The sequence below is a fragment of the Prorops nasuta genome, unplaced genomic scaffold (genome assembly GCF_024137725.1).
Source record: "Prorops nasuta isolate Cenicafe-Biocafe unplaced genomic scaffold, Cenicafe_Pnas_1.2 PNAS00021, whole genome shotgun sequence".
NCBI classification, from domain to species: domain Eukaryota; kingdom Metazoa; phylum Arthropoda; class Insecta; order Hymenoptera; family Bethylidae; genus Prorops; species Prorops nasuta.
The window spans coordinates 2,014,362-2,037,366 of NW_027116818.1; the positions used below are offsets into that span (position 1 = coordinate 2,014,362).

The window sequence follows — 23,005 nt, forward strand, 5'->3', positions numbered from 1 at the left end:
TTTTGATTGTGACATGGACTCGAAAATTCTCTTTTTAGTGTCCAGATATTATACAGATGTACTCTATTTTGTCAATGTAAAATCACAAATCGCCAACTGCAATGAGCCTGCAATGATTTATTTAATTTTCTACTACGCGATACACAGAGTATCGTCTCATCAATTTTTCATTATTATTCTGAAGTTTTTTTCTTTTACCCCATCAGTCAATTTTCACTCTAGTTCGCAGGCGAACAGAATTTAAAAGTTAAATTACCATTAGGCCTTTCTTCATTATACAACAATGTATCATAAATAAATCGTTCCAATTTGTTAAATAAATTTTACTAACTAAAGCAATTTTAAATAAATAATGAATGACTCAAGTGGATTTATTTTGAAAGAATATTTTGTAAGCTAGTATTTATAATTTTATTATATCAATTGACCGTTTGAATAAATTATCCTTAATTTTATATTATTAAATATTTTGGTCTTATGAGTTATCCATGTTAGAAATTGTATTTCTTTGACAAATACAATGGAATTTGAATAGTTAACTTCATAAAACAATTTCTATGCATAATTCACTCAAACGTTTTTTCTTAACAAACCAATATTAATTTATTAAATAAATACATCACTAGCCCCAAAATAAATTCTATTCAACAATTGGAACAAATTAAAAGATTTTAATCGATAAAGTTTAAAATAGTTGATACTTCACATGAATCAAATATCAGCTTTTAAGTCATAATTTATTGTGTCATACGTTCATTGTTTAATAAAAAAAAAGGCATTGAATAACGAAATATTTGACTTAACGTCGATATCAGCCACACATCAGTCGACATGAAAGTTCGAAAGAAGTTAGAAGCAAAAGCTAGTACAAGTACTATAAAAAAGAAAGTAAGAAAAATAACATGGAAATTTGGTAATTCTTACTTTTACTATTTTTCTTTAAAAGGTGAATTCTAAACTTTGGGAAGGCATTCTGTATTAAAAATGTCTTAAAGTATTAAAATAAGTTGAAAAAATGGTTAAATCAAATTATAATAGTTAGCTTCTAGTTTACAAATTTTGCTCGCTGTTTCAAAACATATTTTTCAATGATAAATAAATGATAATTTTTTTATCCTTTACCACTAACTTCTTTATATATGCATCTTGATTAAAATTTGTCAAGATCCTTCAAACTTTGTACAATTAAAACGCATAGAACCCACCACGCGTTGCTCGATATATTATATATATTAAGCGCTATTGAAATACTTTTTTGTCGAATACTTAGCAAAATAACGCAAGCAGTGTTGGATAGCAACCAGCTTCTTCCTAGTTCATACATTCGTTCATATGTATCTCAGTTGTATTAAAAAGAAGCCAACTCGTAAATCACTTGTAAAAAAGTACATATCATCATATCTTATATAAATAAACATCTTCTAATGAAAAATATCCTTACGTTTTAGTCTTACAATTAGCGAATTTTATTTTATTTTCATATAATTTTTAATATAATATCCATTTAATCGTATTTATCTATATATTCTAAAGGTCCTAAATACTAATTGTCTTTACTTAATCCCTTTTTTCCTGTTTTCTCTCTTTATTAATTAAGAAACAGTTTTCACATTAGATATAATGTCTTAAAAGATATAATATGTTAACAATCGAAAAGTTCGAAATAAAAGTTGTCTCGCAACAATATTATTTTAATGTATCTCTGATACAAATACTTTTCAATTACTTTTCGTAGATACTTTTTTTAAAGTACTCTACCCAACACTGCCTGTCATTTTTTTTCGTTTTCTTCTTCAATTTAATTATAGTCGCTCCACTGAACAAGAGCCACGCGAGCGCTTTTCTTACTTCCATCTTTCACAAGTACTGCCTGCGAATGGAAAAAAATGTTTCCCTACTTCTTCTCTTCAAACACATTATAAAGAAGTTAAGAAAACTTCATTCCCATTTCGCTCCACTGACAATTTCTAAATTTCTAAATTAGCAAATCAATAGAATTCTTCGATAAATCAATTATTAAAATCGAATATATCTGATGTATAAATGAATTCACAACATATTACATACGAGACCAAAATCATTAGTGGCATGGCAGATTTCAATCATATTTTTGCAACTAATAAAGCAAGGTTACAAAAATTTTGCCTTTTAATTCTGTGAAATATTCAAGAACGCGTAATTCGAGACCTATAATTATAAACTGCCGAGCTACATTCTTAATTTCCTAGAAACAAAATGGAAAAGTAATTGTTCTCATCGATTGCTTGTTGCACAAAACAGCGCGAGACACCATAAATGTCTTTAAATGTTCTTAAAACTGCCATTTCACCATATTTTATATCCTAGATTATCCACCGTTTGCAAGACTAACAGTCAGAAAAATAGAGGATACAATATAAATTTTCTTTAGAAAACGACGATCGAGGACTGTTTGCCTGCGAAGAAGTCACGCATATACAATATACAGTTTTTATATAATTACTGTTTTTGTTTTTTTGTTTAATTATTCATAATACAAAGTCTAAATGTATCGCATTTCCTGAGGTACCCCATACATATACTCAGTTCAAGAGTTTCGAAACATTTGACAAAGGATCTGGGGCTGGGACTGAGTACTTGGGATGGGCTCTCATTTTTCTTAGGACCTAAGAGGTGGGGTGAAGGGGCTGCTCAGAGTACCCCAATTTGTAACATAGCGTTCATAATATATTTCATATATATAATATTTCGCGTATTTATATATATATATATATATAAGGTATGCTTTTTCTTTTGTTTTCTTTTTAGCACAATATGATACAATTGCGTTCAAAGGCTCAGGATGAAAGGATTCTGGGAGCTTTGGTTAGAGATGACAGACTCTGACCATGGGGCAAACGCTTATTTTCGTTCTCATCATTGACTGTCTCAGTCAAAAGCAAAGCTTTATCTAAAAATTATTTGTTCTCTTCGTGCACGAGTTTTGTTCAAAACAAGCATCATCCGAGTTAATCGATATATCTCAACTCTAGTTTCTCTCCTTTTAAGTGTTTTTTTTATATCATCATTCTATCTCCCGTAATTCAAATAAAACTTTTAAATCGTGGTTTTCTTATCAAATATTGTTTTTTTCTTGATCGAAAAGAGCTTGCGCATCTCTTATTTTTTCTTTATCAACTCTCAAAGCAAACGATTAAAGCAACGAATTCAAGTTTAACTTGTTTTAACTTACGACGTACTTACAATGGGAAAGTTGAATTCTGAAAAGCTATAGTTTTAGTTCTAAAATTACTGTCAAACTATACTGTTTTGATATTTACTAATCTCATTATCAATTAAAAATTACTATAAACAAAAGCTAACGATAAATACATGTATAATGTTCACTGGCGTAAAACAGATCAACGATTAATTTAAGTTTATTGATTTGTCATTTAACAATTTTGAAATCAATAAATTCTGGTCCAATTGGTTAGTTTACGGTACTTTAAAGGTATTTTTTATACCTTCTATACAGATGTTTTTTATGTAAAAAATTATTGCTATCTTTCCCACTATAATTACGAAATACAATGTTGCTATCATATTATTTATTATTAGTGTGTGTTGTTTACGTAGAGTGCTAACCCTCTAGAGTGTATATTTATCAGTTAAACTAGAATATTTCCACCGCGCGTGGCTCTGATTAAAGTTTTTATTTCACGCGTCTTTTCGCTTCAAACCATCGAGTAAGAGCTATTAGATGCTTCAAAAAACACTTCTCTATAGCTCCTTGTCTCTTCAAACTTTTCAAAGAAAATTAAAAATGTGGAAACCCTAGCGGTTCTCTTTTGAACAAAAGGAATGAGGAATAAACGTAGTCTCTAATAATCATGCATTTGCACTTTTGTAGAAAGTTCTATTCGCCTATTATTTCACGTTCACGTAACACGTAAGTAGAACAATTAAACGTAAAACCTGATTAGTCAGTTGAAACGAGTAATGTAGGGTGTGAAGCTATATAAAATCAGCTGCACCAACTGCTTTGTAATTATAGTTTTGCATAATACAAAAGCCTCTGTCAGTATAGCAAAATCCTATATCGAGCAGATAAAAAGCAGAAGCAAAAAATATCACATATTAAAGTACGGTACCTTCGCAAAGTAAATAAAAATAGATTATAATTATTAACAACAAATATCATGATCTTCTTTATATTTTTTAAACCAAAAATATGACAAAAAAACAGCTCTGCTCATTGCATAGAAATGTTCATTGTAAAGTGCGAATCTTCTCCTCGTCATAACATATCGTGTGACGATATGACTACATCACAGATTCACGCAGTCACGTGAAATATTATGAGCGACGAAAAAATTGTCTATTCGTCCTATGCTGCTTACTCACTTTGACAAAGTAAAATAAAAAAAGTTTTTGGATCGTATATTATAAAGCTTAACACTAGTCGAAAGTGATTAATGCTTGCCTAATCGCCACTAACATCGTACTATATTTTTTAACAACATAGACCTTTTAGGGTGAGATAGATGAAAGATAACTACAATCCATGATAATTTGGGACTTATATGAGTTTTGCCAAGATAATTTTGTTTTCTTTCAGTTAAAAAACTGACTAGTCGAAGCTTTTTTCGAGTATATCCGAAACATAAATTTCATTGACAAAGATAAAACGTTAACTAATGCTTGCTTCCTCTTTTAGAAGCTTTTGTACTGTAATGTGCAGTTTAGAATAGTTAACGCAATAAAAGAAAGTGTAGCTGGCGTGTTTGGCGATAAGCAAATAATGTAATGTAACAATGTCCTACATAGTAAGATGCTAGAATAATAGTTCAATGATCATCCGCGTCGTGTACGCGCTGACGTTTCGGTTGCTGCTGCTGCTGATGCTCCGTTGGTTCAGGACTTTCAACAATTGCAAGCGGAGCAGGTGAACCTGGCGAACTATCCGATTCATCGTGTGCTCGCTTCCCCACCCCGACGCCTGCATCAGGGCCTATAAAGCTTCCACTGAAGCAAACCAACAGATTACATTAAGTCTGTGTTCCTCATTAATAGCAAAATTATTGCAGAAATACCTATGCTATTTTTGTACTATGAAATTGGGAGTAAAAATACATACATCTGTTAAAACTATAAGCAATTCTCCTCGAAATACAATAAACTATTTCAAATACAGTCCATTATAAAGCAGCTAATTAATAGATAATAATACCAAAAATTCTGCGTGTTTAAAAGATCGTTTTTACCTGTAGTTATATGTTGTTTGTACAATAACAGGAGCCGGACTGAACTGACCAGCCGGAGATAAAGAATGCTCCTCCATTACATTGCCAGGGATCAGATATTTTTCTTAAAAAATAAATCAAGTTAATATAAAAATGTAAATTTATAGCCTTGTATGTTTTACGTTTTTCTTTCCTCGTAGCAAATGAAAATACCTTCTCTTGCTGTATCACTATTAACTCCATTTGTTACTACTGTAATTTGCTGCATTAGGCGTCCTTTATGTGATGTTTGGGGAGGAGCATATGGATGTCCAGGAGATCCTGGAGCTGACTGACTTGTAAGTTGACCAGCTGGTGATGGAACAGAGCTATCTGGATATGATTCAGGTCCTGGAGAGCCTTCTCTACTCAGGCATTCAGGAGTCATCAAACCACTTATACCCACATGAGATGGAGAAGCTGGTGCACTTCTATTTACAATAAATACAAATACTTTAAATAACTTTAAAATTGCTATTTTTACTAAGAAAAAAACCAATTAGTATAATACTCGAATCTGTTAAATCAAATTTTTGAATGTATAGTTATTTTTTTTGTACTGTACCTTGATGATAAGCCAAATGGTGCACGGAAACAAGGTACTCCACGTTGTCTTCTTCGTCTAAAAGCTTGTTCAATAAGCTTTGCTTCAGATTGAGGATCTATCCTCCAAAACGAACCTTTACCAGGTTCTTCCTGACTTCTCGGTACCTTAATAAAATAACGGTTTAACGACAAGTTATGTCTAATCGAGTTTTGCCACCCTTTGTCAGCAGTTCTGTAATATGGGTAATTCTTGGTAATATATGAATATATTCCAGATAACGTCAGTTGCTTATCTGGAGCAGAAGCTATCGCTTGTACGATCAGTTGTGCATAAGAGTATGGTGGCTTAGAATCATCCTTTGGAGGACTGTAGTGAGAAGTTGTACCATTAGGACCTGAACTTCCATCGTTTCTGTATCTTGATTCTGCTCCAGGTTCAGGGCTTATTTGTTTGCTTGAGCTCTGTCCTCCCTCGTGTCTTTCTAATGAAGAATTCTGCGGATCATTTGCAACTGCTGCAGCATAAGCTGCTACCATTTGAAGATCTGCTGATATATTTCTCCTGCCCTGTCCAGCGCGTGGACTGGCAGGGCAGGAATTAGCAGCACTAATTGTCCCTGTGGGAGAGGGAAATGGACTACTATATCCTGTATCAGGAATATTGATACGTAAAGGAGGCAAGGGAGCCCTTTGCTTTGGTGGTGATGGTACGCGAATGTTACCTTGCTCCTGCTCATCCACCAATGATTGAAACACAAGCCTTATATTTGTACTCGGGAATCTGAATGTACACCTGTGATAAAAAAACAATTTTACTTTATAAAGAGAAGTAATATTAGATAATTATTTTTACTTAATTTAAAGTATAAAAAAATAATTAAATGTATAGCTTATAGCTATGCACATATGAACCTAAAATATTGATAATGACCTCAAAGCAAAAATATTGGGCCAGTGTTATTTGTTTACAAAGCTGAATACTTCCAAGATTGATTGAAAAAAGATAACACAAGTAACTTAAATTTCAACATGACAGTCTACATGCTTCATTGATGAGCTCCAACAGTTTATGTAAACAAAACTTAGAAGTGTGTTTGGAATACATTACAGCAGAGGGGAAAAAAGGATTATGGATATGCAAGACTATCAAAACTACTTTTACAATTTAGTTTATCCTCAAATGATATATGGCTCTATACTTAAATAATTATAAAAAAATTGTAAACCTCAGGAAAAAGACAAAACATTTAATGATATCTATTAAGTAGCTATGGATAAACAATATACTATAAATAAATAAACATCATCTATAAATATTTAAAGTATAGGCCAAAAATTGAAAATTATCAAGAATTAGTGTAAATATATAAAAACAGAAACACCAAAGACAGCCCGTTAAAAGTTGATTGTTCTAATTAAAAGTTTCAAAAATAAGTAAAAACAACATAAGATAATAACACATGTACAAATGTACAAGCTTAAAGGAGAAACAAAAACCAAAAAACCAAACAGCTTAAATATGGTAAGAACGGGAAAATATTATGCTTTCCAAAACAGTAGTTGAGAATCAATAATAATATAGAGGAAGCACGATGAATGTTGAGAAAAACAAAGCAAAAATAGAGAGCGCAGAACAAGTACAGATATTAAAAAGACCTCGTAAAGGTTTACACTACCAACAGGAAAGAGTTTCAACAATCCCAGAACACAAGGAACTATTAGACTATGTAACAGAGGATGACTGGTGAGAGAATCTTACGTCTTTGGCAGTTGAAAAGCAGGTGCGCCTTTTCTCTGAAAGACCCCATCGACGAATACACCATTTTTGCCATTGCAAACCATGAAGAAGAAGGGGTGATCATAGAAGATCTCGAGGTGCCTCCTGGAGATGAAGCTAGAGTGTCCCATGTTGACATCGACCTCGCCTCTGCTGCTATTGCGGCCGATGGTGATGCGCCGTTGCCTAACCATGTACTCGAACTCTCGGCCCTCCAATCTCGCTATCGGAGCACCCTTGGCCTCCGGGTTCCACATCTTCGTGGGACTGGCCGGTGCCGATTTTAGGGCCAGTAGAGCCCACGCGTCGCTCTCCTGGGTCCGGGAGTACGTGGACATAGCAGAGACCGTACGACGAGCCCTCGTCGAGGACAGAATCGGAAAGAGAGAAAGACAGAGAGGAACGGAGGGAGAAAGAGAAAGAATGAAAGAGAAGGGAGGAGAGGGAGAAGGAAACAAAGACAGAGATAAAAAGAGAGAAAGATGTTAAAGCGCTTGTGCGCAAGAAAGAGAAAGGGAGAAAATGGAGGAGACTGATCTGAGAGAGAGATAGACAGAAAAAGAGAGAGTAAGGGAGAGAGAGAGAAAACCGTCGATGATGCTGCTAGCAATCGAATTTCACTCGCTAATATGGCCGGCACGTATTGGTATCCGGCAAAACAATCACTGGTATCGCAAGGTCTAATTTTCACGTACGTTCCAAGATGGCATGCGCTATCGTATCCTGGTGAACGATCCTCGTTCCTATCGCTCGTCTTTACGAATGACGGATGTATTTTCTCTCTCTGGCTCCTTGTTTACCCACAATCCGAAACGTGGGTGGCCACCACGTGACACCGAAGCGCAAGCTGGCGGACCGTTTGTTAAGAATCCTACACTGTAGAGTTCGACCTGTCGGATCGATCTTGTGGACCACTGTAGACTTGTGGCAGACTTCATGTAGAACCTCACTATATCTTTATATAAAAAACTATACCTAACCTACATAGCCAGGATATACTGCGCTTGCGTAAAACGCAACAACATTCATTCGGAAGTTTGGAACGTTTGGAACCATTCGGAATTGTTTAATTTTGGATGATGGATCATATGTATTGGAAGCCGATGAGGTTATTGGGCTTGGGAATTCTTGTTTATTATATATGCTCCATAGGTTTTTATTGTAATTATATTTAAAAATATTGGAAAAATAGTTAAGATAATAGCTAAGAAATTTGTATCTTCCTGATTTTACTTCAAACGTGCAAACCGCATTCTGATACTTTTCTCGGTCGTCTGTCTCAGTCTGTTTACTCAACATAACCTCAAATATCGACAATGTTTCAAATACTATCGGTAACTACACTTCCTTAAAAGTCGTGTTTACGGAAGGAACATGTCTCGTCAGCACGGGCTATTACGTATCAAAACATTCCGCAATACATTCAACAATGTATAAATATAGGACATTTTTGTATCAGAAATCTTACAGAAACGCAAAAGAAATGAAAATAGCTAGAACGATTATCATCGCATAAATATCCTCAACTCTGCTTCTAGTTCTACCAGTTTCTACTACTTTATTCAGTTTATTCCCGTTTCTTAAATAAACTAAACTTTTCTTTTTTCCTTTCATATATTTTTATCATCGAGTGAAAATAAAGATTTAAGTACAGGACTTCTTTACGGATTTCTTAAATTTTGTCGAACCTTGCTTAAACATAGGTGGATATTTTTATTATTTCAATTATTTGAAATCAAGATTATGGAAATTAATTGAAATTGTTTGTTTCTTAGTTCGATGATAATGTTAAAGAAACTAACAAAATTTTAAAATGTAGGCTATGTACTCATATTTGTTTATATTTATGAGAACAGATAAATTAATTTTATTAATGATTTTTATTGTTTCCACTTTAGGTAATAAAGTTAGTGGTATAATAAAATTCTACAACAAATTCAGCTTAATGCCTAAGGATTGTTATGTCCAGATATAACTTAAGTCACCATAGAATTTTTAATTTTTTAATGTGGTCCAACAATAGTTTAAGATATGTTTGCTATTTATATCTTTTATAAACAATTTTAATGCAGTTAGACATGATAAAAAAATGTTGACAGGACAGTTTAATTATTTAAAGAAAGTATGGAAATGTTGCATATGTTTATAATAGAAACCATATGTATATTCAATATATTTACAAAGAGAGTTCTTTTTTTTACACAATACATTAGTCATCAAGCTGGCAGAGGCATGCAACTCCTCTATTGATCCAATGACTTTCCTCTTTTTTAGATGGAAAAAGAATAAACATGACAAAATTAGAGGAATGCCCTGTGGTGGCTAAAATTCCACGTCTTGCACTTGTTTTGTACACAGGACAAGTATAGATTGATTTAATTATAAAATCAATCTTTTTACCTGGCTTAAACCATATTATAGGTACAACATCGAACATAACTTTTGGCTTTGATTCATCTAATGCATTAATCTCTCTATTCCACCTTGCTCCTTCCAGAAATAATCCCTGAAACAGATTTTTCACTTTTAATTTAAATGCATAACATTTAATAAAAAAAAAGACTGGTGATTCATTTACTCTAATATAAACTCCTTTAGGTGGATGTTGTGCTATGCGTTTCTCATGGCTTGTAATTTCAAATTCAAAATCTAAATGATCAATAGGAATTTTATGCATTCTAGCATAATTTTGTAATGCACCAGTTAAGAAAGACTGAGTGAAGAAAAATCCTGAAATCCAAAATATGATTGGAGCATTGTTATCTATCCAATTTTGCAGAAAGTCTAATCTTGCTAATAAATCATTAATATAACTTCCAAGTGGTTTTAAAGAAGGGTAAGACTTTTTATCCCAAGTTTTTGGTACTTTTGCAATTGCCATGCTATTAAATACTTCTTCTAATTCTGGAGACATTAACACTTCCCCTTTTATAGCTTTTTGTACACTTCTTAGTGTCATTTTAATTAATTTAGTCAAAACATTAAATCTTATTAGTTCTTGAAGTAGGACTGTATTCATGCTATTCATATAGAGCACTGGATATTTAATCATAGTTTGTTCAATATCAAACTCTGATTTCATTTGTGATAAAATTTCACCAGCTATATTATAGATTCTGATGTCTGTATCCATTTCTGCTCCTTCCCCTGAAATCTGTGTCTGTGTTAAAAGAGCACCATCTAACAGTTGCATTGATTCCTGATTATCTTTTGTTATATCTGCATTTTCATGCAAACCAAATACTTCGGGATACTGATTTATTGGTAGACTTTTAATATATTCCAAACAGCCATAGTAACCAGTATTTTCTGGTAAATAATATATTCCGCTTGGTGAAAAGCGATACCTAATTTAAACAACAATTGTTAAGTTTCTTTGTAAGGACTTAATTTTTAATTATAAGAAGAAATGTTTTTACTTTGGGATTGAGATGACATCTGGATTATAGTAATTTTTCAATAATGAATTTAGCAATCTTCTGTCCTTGTCATCAGTAACTCTTCCTCCATAATTACATTCCCCAGTTAAATACAAAAGCGCCTCAAAGGGTGTTTCGTCATAATCATCCAGAAACAGCTAAAAGAATACATTCCCATTGTTAACAAGTATATTTAATCATTTAATTACAATTATATATTATTTTATTACCTGTAATTGCAAAATACAAATTCTCAAATCAGATTCATTAAATTCGTAAGGAATATTCCAACCTAAAGGCCCAAAGTTTCTTCTTTCCTGCACTACTCCATGAAAGAAGCAAAGGGAAAATAATAAAGTTCTCCATTCCACAGTTTTTGAACAGGTGTTAAAAAACTTTATATCTGACAAAGGATCATTCAGATAGCTACGTAGTAGATTATTTTTTAAACCCTTAGGTGGTTCATTAGTCATTTTTACTCCATTTTGCAAAATGGAAACTGGAAAATCCTTTGAAGGATAACTAGTAAGCCAAATCCGAAATTTTTCATGAGTATTCTCAGGAATAATGACTTCGTCACAAATTCTATCAAGTTCCTTCATCCAAGATACAGCCAAATGACAATTTTGAAGCACAACCCATTCCCCAGTTTTTAACCCACGATTAATCATTTCTGCAGCTATAGGACCTTGACCTTGACCCAAGGAAATCGTCATTAGACTCGCCTTGGTAATGCCTCTATCCTCCGCAAACTTAATCAAACCAGCCATAGGATCCGAGCCAGGTGACAGAATAAAAATCAAAGGAGTCACGTTATTTGAATCGTTATAGGAGCCCTGAAGGTCAAACGGTGGAGATTCGACAAAAAATTGGCCCATGTTTTCAATGATAAACGCTTGGACTCCATTCACGAGTTTATCAGGTCTTATACATCGTAAAAGAAGAAGGGCTTTTATACTCTTTTCATCCTTATGAAAGGGTGCTGGAAACGGTTGATCTTGGGGGGTGTACAAATCGTAATAAGCTTTCCATTCCGATAAATTGTCTACAAATTTCTGTCTTAAATGATTCAATCCTGGCAAGGATGACGCTCTGACGATCTCTGACCAAGATTTTTCTGACAACCAAGATGGATCGGGATTAGGATAAGGGTTGCTAAAGGCTACACCTCCAGTTAATAGAAAAACCCAGTGTTCCTCCTCCAGCTCATTAGCAGCTCGCAGTAGACCAACGCAGAGTACCAATGAAAATATCAGCTTATCTTTCTCAAACAAGGAGCGACAGATGTTTCTGTATATACTAGCTGTAAAATAAGTATTGAGTTTTTCCATACGTTCTTCAAGATTCGACGACTTTTCACTGTTAGCTATTGCCATTACATAGAGGTGAATAAACCAAGGTAAAGAATATTGATACATAGGATCAACATTTGCCAATTCTGTAATGCAGAAAAACAAAATTGCTCCATGCTGCGATACAGGAACATAACCACCTCTGGCTATATCTATCTCTATCGCAGTCTTAACTGCAATTTCCTGTTTGGCTTGTATATCACTTGATAATATTTTTGAAGTAGACAATATTTTGATCGCTGTTTCGTCCTCCAAGATATTCCCCTGTGACGTTGACAGAACCTCCAAAATCTTATCCTCGATGTCTTTCAAGATCCTTCTATTATTGGCACCTTCGACAATGATCTGATTTTTCTTCTCCTCGAGAACGGGCAATTCCTTAGCCACGACAATGCCCAATAATTGATCTTTAAGACCCTGAGGAGTTATCATAAAATTCAGTAGAGTCACCTTAACCACGACTTCCGGTAAGTAATGTGGATTTCTCAGACGCGTTGTTATGTAGAACCGGAAGTCCTCGTTGTATTCCACTACTTGGTCCCCGAATCTTAGGAATAACATTCCACGTTGTTTATATACGTTCTTTATGAGAATTGGTTCGAGTATCGCATCTATTTCCTCCGCAATGTTCTCCAACAAAACTGGAATTCCAGTAGTTAATGCCATTTCCACTGTTCTAACATAATCGGGATCAGTCAATTTGATCACTACTATCTTGTTATCCTTCTCCATGTTCTTGATCCACTTGTTAGCCTGGTTCTGAGGATCGATCATCAAAGGCCAGCGCTCAGCATTTTTAATAATGATGGCGTTCTCCACCGAAAAGTTATCAGCAGGCAGTCCATAGATGTTCCACTGTCTGATCTCCACAGGTTCCCCAAGGATATCAATCAGATTAAAGCGTTCTCCACAAGGTATTCTGGCTTCCATGCAGGATGCGTGCCATCGGTTGATCAGATTCGTTCGATAATCGACCGTAAATGCTCCTAAATAAGCTACCATTCCAGAAGATAGCAAAACGTCCCCTATGACATTACCAAGACTGTCACCAAGTGTGGCAGCCAACTCGCTCCACCTGGTCTTTTCACCACCCAAACCACCGATCAATTTTTCAGCCCTGTCCAATTTTTGGGAGCATAATTCAATTTGGTCCTCGAGCTTCTTCTTCTCTCTCGTACACTCTGCAAATTCATCGTAGAGAGCTTGTAGTTTTTCAGTCACTTCCTGTAGAAGAGACCTCTTCTCGTTTAAGGTCTCAAGTTGAGCAGCTAATTCAGCCTCTGCTTCAGCCAGCATTGCTTTCTTCGGCTGAACCACTTTAATGACCCTGTCATACACCTCCATCGCTCGGATCCATTTACATAGACCCTCGCACGCTGTGGATACCTTCCTTATAACATCAGGTTGAAAACTTCTATCGTTGATAAATTTATCGCGAATCCTCTTCATGTAGGCTGGAGGTATATTATCCTTATCGAAGTTTCTCAAACTTTCTAAGAATTTCATGTCTCCCAAAACTTTCTGCGAAGCTGGCCAATAATCATCCACGGTATTTCCCGAAGCTGGATCTGTCACCCTTTCAGGCTTAACGCCTTTGAGAACACAAACTGCTTCCATGACCAGTCGAACACCAGCCGGTGGACTCTTCATGGACTTGACGATAGTGATATCAGCAGGTTTTAAGGTATCGAGTGCTGCTAAAGCCGCTTGCAGAGCCGGCGTTGCTTCCGCAAGGTCACTCTCACAGTCATCCTTTATCGCCTGAGCAGCAGCAGCTGCTTCATTGGCCAAAGCTTCATCAGCAGCTACTATTTCCTTCTTTCCCTCAACTATCACAGTATCTTGCTCGATTCTCACCATCAACTTATCGCTAAGTTCTGATTGGGCTAATAGCTTCGGTTGCAATGACTGTAACTCTTCCTGCATCACTGCAACTTGACCAGCAGCAAAGTCTAACTTCTCCAAACCTGTCTCGTACCTATTCTGCTGCTTCGTTATTTGATTAATCTTCTTACCATACAGCTTGTACAAGGACTTGATCAACTCGAGGAAGCTGGTTGGTGTTATGTAATATTTTCGACGCTGAGTGAAAAAGTAATCTTCGGCAGCTTCGGTAACGGTCGTGTGGAATTGTTTGCAGAGATGCACGCATTTCTCACGAATATCAGACTCAATGTCCAAGTCCTTCAAGGACATCTTAGCGACCTTCTCCAAAGCATCCTCCGGCCATAAAGTGAACCAGTTTATGGTACAACAGTTTATCAGCGATGGAAACATTCGCAATCTATTCCTAAAGGCCTTGTCTATAGGTGACATTGTGAGTATCATGTGGAGGCAACTCTTGATTCGGTCTATAAACATAGCATACAAGCCCATCGGTGTAATCTCAGTCCTCTTGCCTCCAGCAGTGGTACGTGCCACCGCTGTCATTTTTTCTAGAATTTCAGCTTTTTCGTCACTTGCATACAAGTTTGGTACGTCCGCGGTGTTGAGGATCATGCTGATGTCCTCCACGAAGGACTCGCTTTTTATCTGGTTGTCCCCGAAGAGAAAAACAGTCGGTTTACCTTCTAGACCTATTTTTAACAATACACTCTTCAAGTCATCTCTCCATTCCGATGGTCCATAAGTTCTCGTGATCTCTATCTGTCTTATCAGATACTCGCACATGCTTGTTGCCAGTTTTGCGCAAGTATTACGACCCGAACCACCTACACCAACTAACATAGCGTGTCCGTTATCTTGCAACAAAACTCGGGAAATTCTTGAAATGTGCTCTATGGCAAACCTGAAAAGTACAAGCTGCATGGGAGTTTTGGACAGCATGTTGTACTCGGACAAGTAATATTCCATTTTTTCCTGTAGGTCGTCGAGGTCAGTGACCTCATCGTATATTTTTGGATCTGCGTCAGGTTCTATGTAATTGCCAAAGAACAAATCACGAATATGACTGCTCGTTATTTGCTTTTCATTCTCTTTCATCAACGAAGATAAGATCTTTTCCAAAGGTTGCCTGAGCTCTTCGTAGCAAGTTGATTTTACCATCTTGAACAAAATCTCCCTATCAGCATCGTCTACCAGACGATCATGGAATACCCTGTACACTTCGTGTACCCAAAGTCGAATCAACTTGTCAGGATTGGTCATTCTTGAGGCTGGTACCAGGAGTATGCCATTGATCACACGACTAAAATCACGTAGGTTGAAGGTATAGTGACTCTTTGCTGGTATTGGCAAGAAATTCTTTATGGCTTGTAAAAAGATGCTTAATGTGGCACTGACAACCATTTTATCGAGTCTGGAAACTTCTGGAACAAAACCCCTGCTAAAGTGCCATTGTAGGATAGATGAGAAGATCTTTGTCATTGTGGTCTCTGCAAAGAAATCGATTCCTATGATGTTCATGTGACGAGTCATTCTTGATGTTATGGCATGAGAGCCACCTCCTGGTGGTACCATAGCGCAAATTAAAAGCATGTCTACTAAGTAAAGCATGGACGTGTCTTTTGGGTCGAACCAATATCCAACGTTTATCCACTGACGCAGTAATTCTATAGGAGGCTGTGCACCATAAGTTTCCAACTGTGGCATATTTAGGTCATCTACGAACAGCATACACTTTTTACCCATAGGAGGTCCATAAACTCCCTTCCTCCTACGGTCCAGCTTTGACATTACAATCTCCTGTGTTAAATATGTATTGGTCCTAGCACTAAAATTTATAATGTTCTGTATGTATTTGTCCTTGTTCAACGATATTATATAGTTAAGAATGATCGCAGATTTTCCTGTTCCGGTTGGACCAACGAATAATACTGGTATCGATCTCCCCAGTAATCTAGTCATGAAAAAGTGTTGGATGGACATCTCATCGGTCTGGATTATCAATTCGCTAACTTTTGCTACCTGCGGTAGCGGTGCTTGCGTCATAGTATCTGACCATGGAATCCAAGTTCCATTATTTTTTTTATGATAAACCCAATCGTAAACAGTTAGTTTTTCAGGCATAAGCTGTACTTTGGTCAATTTAAAAGCTTTCGGTCTGGGATTCTCCTCCATTTGGCCAAGTAGCAGTTTTCTAAAGTAAACGTCGAACAATTGTCGACTATCGCTGGGAAATGTTGGACCAACTCCCCAGACTAAACAGAATATCAAAATGCATTGAAGCCAGACTGTACTGAATTGGGCTTCCTCTTCTAGCATCGTGGTGAAAAGTTTGGAAAAACACATGAATCGGTGAAGATCAGAAGTCTCAAGGAAGGGTTTACAGCTGTGTCTTAGAAAGTATAACACTGGTTCCATTAGCCAATCTATGAGCTCTATGATAAGATCATACTGGTCGACTAATAGTTTCTCCTTTAAATACTTCTTGTACGACTCGTAAAGAGCAATCCAGCCAAGCTGAGATGGTTCGAGATATATCATTCCACATCTGCTGACGGTTGCTGGTGAAGCATGTTCAAGGTCAGCTGGTTCGAACATCATATTCATTTTGTTGGAGAGTGCAATGATTTCTCCAGACATTAAGCACAGCTTCTTATTGTCATCTAAAACTGTATTCATGTTCTCTATCCACACAGCATCCACTGGACCATCGAAAACAATCCACTTACGTTCTGTGGACAAGGACTGTGCGAATTCTCGAAAAGTATTGGCTAAAACACCATCGCTCCACTCATGGGAGATAGGATCAAAGCTACCGTATAGCTGATCCAAACTAATAGCTTTGGGATTAATGACTCTATGGATGGTCCTGTATTCTCTCATAACAGCTCTCCTCTTACCAGCAAGATCACCCAGCGAATCAGCCAAAGTTTGGTAAGCCTGTGTCTTTCCACCCAGAGGTTCGCCAACTATCATAAGCCCGTGCCTAACTAAAATCATCTCGTAAATCTGAATGATTTTTTCAATGTACCAAGGTGTTGCCTGAAGATTTCTTTTTTCCAAATTGACTATCAGTAGCTCTATTAGTTCATCTCTATCAGGTTTAGGTAGATCAATGCCAGGAAACAGATCACTGTAAATTCCATTGAAGAGAGGAACATCTTGGGCCAAGAATTTAGGTAAATTCACGTCTACTATAGCTCTAAGAATAATGACAGACTCGTTATGCATTGGATACTTCAACTTCAGGTTTCCAGCTGCAACCAAAACAGTTTTCACAGCTCTCATTCCGTAGTCGTAATGATTTTGCGAGCTAAGTTGCTCGGAGCACAATTTGTAAGTGTGAACTATTTTCTCTGCCAAGTTTCTGGCATCAACAAATCCGTAAGAGTATAAAGTGATTTCTCCTATCATCGCATAATCAGGAACCATCATAGCCACAGTTCGAAAAAGAACTTTCAAATTGTCAGGAAGCTCCTGTCTTCCAGCATAGCCGGGATTCATAGTGATAAACACCGTGCAAGTTGGATTCAATTTGATCTCAGTTCCCTCGAATACGAATGTTTGCAGTTTCATACTTACAGCCATTTGAATAGATAATATTTGTTGGGCTATCACAGACAAAACTTCCAACTCAATGCGATTGAATTCGTCAAAGCAAGCCCAGGCACCAGATTGAGCCAGGCCTTTAAAGAACTTGCCCATGGCTTTATAATCGAGACCTTCCGAACAATTGAAGACAACGCATTGTTTAGCCACTGCTTTCGCAAGATCCTTCGTGGTCTCAGTTTTTCCGGTACCAGCAGGACCCTCGGGAGCTCCACCGAGGTTGAGCTTTAACGCCCCCATCAGCGTCCTATAGCATCTATCCGTTAGAGGGGTAATGACAAGCCTGGATGTATTGCCAAGATACTCAAAGGCATACCGAATATCAGTTGTGATCATGGATACAGTTATGGTATCATCGAACCAATAGTACCTAAGCTGAGCTATCCAGCTAAACTCCATCACGTTAGTTATGTTACCTTCTACCAGCAACTTCACTACATCCTTCGCATGGACATCAATGACAATTAAAGCGTTTAATGTTAACCTCGACATGGGCTCTAGTTTTCCGCGTACCAGAGCCACAATATCATCAATCTGGCGAATACATTTTTGTAAGTAATTGGCTGTGGAGTGGTCGTCGAAAGATTCACAAACTTCACTGGTCCAATGAATTTGGCTGCCACAGATGGCGATCTGACCTGGCCAGGACAGAACCCATTCCTCGCGCTCGGCACTGAAGTACGCGATGATACTTTGCTGAGCAATGTCACGCAAGGACAAGACCATTAATTCTTCGACCTGACATAACCACTTCTCCACCATTCCTTTAGCTTCGGCTGGAATAATTTTGCCACTCATAGGCACATACTCATCTTCCGCTGATATCATTCCAATGATCTCTTCGTCCTTGGTAAATTTGAGTCTGCTGATACCCTCGAAACATTTCTTCAGATGAGGTTGTACCCTCTGTGGATCTTTCGTTTCTGAGAGTATCTCCAGCAACTCGTCATTCGATAGGAAAAAGAACCTTGGGAAGAACAAACGTTTCTTTTCCAGATAGTCATTGAGACCTTTTTGGATTTCGTCCAAAAGTTGATTGCACAACTGAAGCTCTTGCAGTAGCTTAGGTTTTCCTGTAGCATCAAGCACGCTTCTGTTCTCCAGAGCAAAAATCATTATTGCTCGCCAAATCTTGTCCATTCGTCTGAAGTTCTTTGACTCGATAGGCATTTGACGCATGATGTCTTCGCTGCTGAATATCGGCTCCAGGTACATCCAGGTTGATTGGCAGAGAAGCCATTGGTCAATGATGTCTTGCATCAAAATTAGCTTCGTCTCCCAAGCAGTCATTTCTGCTTCAAAGGCCTTTACGAATGGAGATCCTCGCATAGTTTGGGCCTTAAGAATATGATCGTCCAATAACTGTTGAATGTCGTCCACACCTGTCAGTATGCTCACTCCAGTTTCTCGATAAGGAAGTAGCTCGAATTTCACGTCGGCCCACTCTGCTTTCATCTTCTTCATGTTAATCAGCAAAGCATGCTCTTTGGTAGCTGCATTTGAGATCTCCTCGAGGCTCTCCACATAGGCAGATAAACCCAATTCTATCATATCAGAAAGACTACTAGTATCAATTGGTCCAACAGAAGTGCCAATTAACTTTTCAATAGTTTGCCAGTGTCTGGGTTGAAAACCTGGTGTGCAAACAGCTTGGAGAACAGGTAAGAACTGTTTAAACTTTTCTACTTTGCCTCTCACAAGTTCTGCTATCCTTCGAGCGCTGGGATTGTCAGTAAGTGCACGTGATAGCTTGTACAGATTCCTCCATATAGTCTCTGTCTCCTCCTTCACCTCTTCGGAATCAAGAACCGAGAATGGACCATAGAACCACTTTTCATAATTTATGTGGAAACTTAGAACCGTATGCCAGAGTTTGTCCAACGTATCCACGGTGGAAGACAATATTGGCAAAAGCATAAATGGACTAATTTCTATATCCAAAAGACCCTCTTCCTCATTTATCTCTTCAGCCTCCTTTCTCGTATTTGCCATCCCCCTCGATAGCTCCTCAATTTCTTCCGTAGCCGTCTCCATCTCGTCCATGGTAAGAACTGGAGGATCCTTCTTCTTAAACTGTTCAATCGCTTTTTGTATAGTAAGTATCTTTTGCTCAAACTTCTCTCTTTTGATACGCAAAGTGCTCTCCAGAAATTCCTTCCTCATGTTCAACCTGGTGCTCGCCAGATCCATCATTACCTCCATTTCCCTGGGCCATGTAACTGTTCTTGAAGTCAACTGAACATCTTCGTCGGTAAATGGTTCGTAATTAAAAAGGAATAAAACTAATTCTCCTGAACGCAGAATTCGACTTCTCATATTAAACATCGTAGTATCTCGGCTCTCCACAAGGTAATTATAAAGTTCCACAGTTTCTTGCGTGGTTTCCGGCATTTTTGAAATATTCTCCGAAATGTTCGTGAAGATTTTGCACAGATCCTGATTGTTGTTCGTCAGCTCTTCGGTAAAGTACTTAACAATTTTACTTCGGAGACTGTGTAATATTTGTCTCAATGTATCGTTTACCGGAGTGCAATCGATCTCAATCATATTTAATGGAATCTGTTGTTAACATATAAAATGATGATTAATAACAAAATCCTAAAATTCAAATAAAAACTAATTCCACGAGCATCGAATTGTTTTTAATAATTCGAATGAATTTTATGGTTGTCATAATTACTTTGCATCGAAATAGAAAGATTTGTTGGCGTAGTTCGTCAAACGATCTGATTCGTTGTTCAAATTCCCGTAAAAGAGGAATTGGCTGAATTGCGAAAAAATCATTTAACGTTTCTTCGGCACTACCGTCAAAAATATACATTAGATCTTCGTAAACTTTTAAATACTTCTGTGGACCGACCATGTGACTAAGGACAATTTCCAATACTCTATTAATTAATTTCATCACCTGTGAAGTGCGATAAACTTCGATATAAAATAATAATAAAGTTATCAATTTAAAATTAATATAGGAACAAACTTACGGAATCTTCGTATCGTGAAATGGAAAAAAGATATTTTTGCATATTTAATTCTGGAAATAAAATCATTTCAATTCTTGGCACTTTATTAGCAACTGCTAGGATTTTATCAAAGCAAGTAGAAAATATCTTGTGAATTTCATACATATTAGGGTTGCAATGTAATACTGGCATCCCTAATTCGGGTTGTACTTGTACGGAAATAAATGGAGTCCTGTGAACAAATCATTATTTGATATGCAGAATATAATCTCTTAATTTGGATCATTCTCCGTACATTTAACATTCAACATAGAAAGTTATTTTGATCGATTTATCTGGTGATATTGACATTATTTATATTAACTATAAGTCGTCTACAAATAATTTTAATATTATACCAATCTTACTTAATGAACATGTAATCCTTGTATTCTCCATCAAACGAATTTCCTTCACTGTATTGCACAAAAAACTCTTTAATATCCTGCAAAGTTTGTATAACAATAACTCGCAGCTGCAGAGATAAAAGAGAATTGATACATTGAAAATATTGTTCAATTATTGCAGTTGACGCGTTACGACCTTCCACGACTAATATACCCCAGACGTTCTTTTTTTCTAACAAAATTTCAGCTACATCGGCTAGCCACTCGTTAACAATTTTATCTGATGTCATTTCGCACAAATTGTTAACTCTTGATTCGATATCTGTAACGGGGATGGGAAGATCGCCAAGGTCACAAATATCAATTATTCGCATGTCTTTGTACCTATATACATAATTAAGGAGTTGTACAAATATTTTTTGCATGGTTAATTAATGCAATCTATACTAACTTTGAAAACCATAAATCACGAATATCTCTGAGTATTTCATTTGTAATAAATAAATTGTGCTGTATAAAATGTTCTCCATGAATTTTCGCTTGATGGAAAGGAACTGGTGCGGTAACATTTATGACAGGATACGAAATTGGAACCGTTTCAATGCGTAAACGTTTTTGTTCATCAGCATCTTGAAGAATATATGCAATTATTGCTGAACGAAGACTGTCTTTGTAATATTCAATTATTTCTGGCTCCAAGGTTTCTAATACTTGCTCAAAGCTAAAAATAATTATTTACAGGATTTAATCAGTTCAGTTTTAAAAGAAAAGAATTAATAATAATTTAATTGTAATTTATCAGTTACATAGACACGAACTTTAATATTTAATCGTTTCATTCTTTTACTCATTACGTTATTATGATATTTTCTTATTTTCATTTATAAAAATAATTAAATTTTACATTCTTCGTCCACTTACTCTTTTCGATTACGTAATCTACCAACGATTCGTGTTTTGCCAGCTTCTAGTTGATTATAATCGTAATCTGCTAAATCCTTCTCAGATATGCAATAATTCTTTAAATATTTAATTCTCTGTATGTCTTCTACCCTTATAAAACTGTTTTGTTCCCTGTCAATGATTGTTAATAATTTATTCAATTGCTCATCAACCGACAATGGAATCTCTGCTTCTAAACATAGGATTTTCTGTAAATTACAACAATTGTATTTCTTGATTAAATACCATTATAAATAAAAATAGGGGAAAACAGAAACCTTATTCTTGGATTTTTCTCTGTTAACCGTTCTTTTTCTTTCCTTATGCTTTGGCTTCATTCTTTTTTCTTTCCAACTACCATCAGCTAACTCTCTCAAATTAACAATATTTTCAGTTAAGCTGGTAGATTGTTTTATAACTTCCTCAGCTTTTATACGTTCCATTTCTTCCTTGTATATTGTAACACATTCGGCTGATGGCATCTTCAGCCTTCCATCGGGTCCAAATAAATTCAAATTTAAGCTTTCTGATTTCTTAGATAAACATTTTATCCGGCACTGATTCGCACTTGTCGTAAAAAGGCTTCCAATTCTGTCTACAGGTGTTGTGTGTATATGAGAAAATTTATAAGGAACTGCTTTTGTCCATTTATAATCTTGAAGCAATTCGGGAGCATTAACATATATTTCTGTTTTCAAATCTTCTATCGAATGTTCTTCTATCCCTTGTGCTTCGTATAACCTGGGTATATCCCCTTGAACCTCATAGTAATGGTTCTCTTCCATTTCTATTTACTAACACCCTAAGCAACTAATTAAAATCTCATTTTTAACACTTTATGCGTGATCTACTAAAAATAGTTTTAAAAAGTAAATATATATATA

The 23,005-nt window shown here is 36.2% G+C and overlaps 2 protein-coding genes across 3 annotated transcripts; both read right to left on the reverse strand.

Annotated features, from left to right (window-relative positions):
- Positions 1-718: 718 nt before the first annotated feature.
- FoxK (forkhead box K) lies at positions 719-8,393 on the reverse strand. 2 transcript variants are annotated; one of them, XM_066739705.1, is made up of 6 exons: positions 7,549-8,393; positions 6,512-6,582; positions 5,809-6,406; positions 5,418-5,674; positions 5,226-5,328; positions 719-4,986 (listed from the first exon to the last, which is right to left on the reverse strand). In XM_066739705.1, the coding sequence occupies exons 1-6, from the start codon at positions 7,902-7,904 to the stop codon at positions 4,809-4,811; spliced, it is 1,563 nt and encodes a 520-aa protein (XP_066595802.1). In that variant the 5' UTR covers positions 7,905-8,393; the 3' UTR covers positions 719-4,808. The 2 variants fall into 2 exon arrangements, with proteins under 2 accessions (XP_066595802.1, XP_066595801.1); XM_066739704.1 differs by having other exon boundaries at positions 5,809-6,582.
- Positions 8,394-8,535: 142 nt separating this feature from the next.
- Dnah3 (dynein heavy chain 3, axonemal) lies at positions 8,536-22,906 on the reverse strand. The gene is made up of 10 exons (XM_066739566.1): positions 22,400-22,906; positions 22,101-22,330; positions 21,631-21,900; positions 21,201-21,563; positions 20,815-21,025; positions 20,511-20,738; positions 11,216-20,389; positions 10,986-11,143; positions 10,145-10,913; positions 8,536-10,072 (listed from the first exon to the last, which is right to left on the reverse strand). The coding sequence occupies exons 1-10, from the start codon at positions 22,904-22,906 to the stop codon at positions 9,776-9,778; spliced, it is 12,207 nt and encodes a 4,068-aa protein (XP_066595663.1). The 3' UTR covers positions 8,536-9,775.
- Positions 22,907-23,005: the final 99 nt, after the last annotated feature.